At 42.4% G+C, this 2,102-nt stretch overlaps 1 protein-coding gene across 1 annotated transcript in view; it reads left to right on the plus strand.

Moving 5' to 3' along the window:
- Nucleotides 1-225: 225 nt before the first annotated feature.
- Nucleotides 226-2,102, plus strand: part of LOC121549324 (potassium channel subfamily K member 3) — a 67,967-nt gene continuing 66,090 nt past the window's right edge. Inside the window, exon 1 of the mRNA XM_041861185.1 lies at nt 226-597. Coding sequence (XP_041717119.1) covers nt 315-597 — 283 coding nt within the window. The 5' untranslated portion in view covers nt 226-314. The remainder of the gene's footprint in view (nt 598-2,102) is intronic.

A 2,102-nucleotide genomic window follows, 5' to 3' on the forward strand; every position in this document is an offset into this window, starting at 1 on the left:
GGATTCGAACCAGGATCTCTAGTGGCACAGTTAGCACTGCGATGCAGTGCCTCTGCTCTCTGCAGACATACGCACAGACCCTGAGCACGCACACTCAGAACGCATGCAGTGGGAGGGGGGTTCGCAGTAGGAGTGGGTGGTGCTGAAACGAACAGCTCCGAGAGTAAATGTGCGCTTCGGCAAATAAGGTCATCAGAGAGCTTTCATCGCGCCACTGTCCCTGTCTATCGAGACAGCCTAGCCATGAACCAGCCGAGCTCCCCATCATCAAGATCCGCGTTCAAACTTTTGGAGCCCGTTTACTCACCTTGACCATGAAGAGACAAAACGTGAGGACCCTCGCTCTCATCATTTGCACGTTCACCTACCTGTTAGTCGGCGCGGCTGTCTTCGATGCCTTGGAATCTAAGAAGGAGAAGACCCAGAAGAAGAAAGTGTACGACCGAAAACAAGAGCTTATGAACACATACAATCTGTCTCAACTCAACTTCGATGAGCTGGAGAGGGTGGTGTTGCAGCTGAAGCCTCACAAAGCCGGGGTACAGTGGAAATTCGCTGGATCTTTTTACTTTGCAATCACGGTGATCACGACCATAGGTAAGATTTGTTATACCAGTGACGTCTTGCATTTGAATGTGTTGCACAAATCAAAGCAAACACCTTAGTAGCCTAGGCTATGAAGGCTGAAGATGACATTTAGTCCATCACGTTTCATGCTATTTTTAGTTGACAAACAATCACATTTGCTTCAGTCTATTAGGCTATTATTATTATTATTATTATTATTATTATTATTATTATTATTATTATTATTATTATTATTATTATTTGCATAGGCTTGTCTAAAGCAAACAGACACATTTACAATGAGGTTACAGAATATTTCTAAATGGTTGATTGGTATGAAACAGAGCAACAGCCTTTTGGGGGCCCTAAGCGACATGTCGCTCCCCCCCCCCCCTACAATTCTACACATTTTGTCATGAGGTGAAGAGAAGATTTAGCAATTTTACCATGGGATAGAGAGAAACATGGGATAGAGAGAAACATTTGCAGTTTACAGCAAATTTTCTGCAAATCTACACATTTTGTAATAGGGTGGAGAAACATTTTTGCAGTTTTCAAGCTAATTTCCTGCAATTCTACACATTTTGCCATGACTTATGCCATACTACTATGATATCTGAGTTAGAGTGACTAACAAAATCAAAGTGTGGCCCCCTGGAGGTCAGGGCCCCTGGGCATGTTCCCTGCATGCCCGGTCGCTAACTCGACCATTATAGCTGGCTAGACAAAACATTGTTTTTTCTGAGATGAGCTAATTGAGTGACTGACATAACAAGAGAAAAACTGCTGATGCACAACCAAATTTAGAAATTGAACCTTTATTCAACTATTCACCTTGTGTATTCAAATAGTTGAGACCCTATTTAAAAAAAAGATAAATGTACACTACCTGTCAAAAGTTTTAGAACACCTACTCATTCAAGGGTTTTTCTTAATTTTTACAATTTTCTACATTGTAGAATAATAGTGAAGACATCAAAACTATGAAATAACACATATGGAATCATGTAGTAACCAAAAATGTGTTAAACAAGATTTGAGATTCTTCAAATAGTCACCCTTTGCCTTGATGACAGCTTTGCACACTCTTGGCATTCTCTCAACCAGCTTCACCTGCAATGCTTTTCCAACAGTCTTGAAGGAGTTCCCATATATTCTGAGCACTGGTTGGCTGCTTTTCCTTCACTCTGCGGTCCGACTCATCCCAAACCATCTCAATTTGGTTGAGGTCGGGGGATTGTGGAGGCCAGGTCATCTGATGCAGCACTCCATCACTCTCCTTCTTGGTAAATAGCCCTTACACAGCCTGGAGGTGTGTTGGGTCATTGTCCTGTTGAAAAACAAATGATAGTCCCACTAAACCCAAATGGGATGGCGTATCGCTGCAGAATGCAGTGGTAGCCATGCTGGTTAAGTGTGCTTGAATTATAAATAAATCACAGACAGTGTCACCAGCAAAGCACCCCCACACCATAACACCACCTCCTCCATGCTTTACGGTGGGAAATACCAAAAATCTCAAATCTGGACCAAAG

Source organism: Coregonus clupeaformis, chromosome 33 (assembly GCF_020615455.1).
Source record: "Coregonus clupeaformis isolate EN_2021a chromosome 33, ASM2061545v1, whole genome shotgun sequence".
Taxonomy (NCBI): domain Eukaryota; kingdom Metazoa; phylum Chordata; class Actinopteri; order Salmoniformes; family Salmonidae; genus Coregonus; species Coregonus clupeaformis.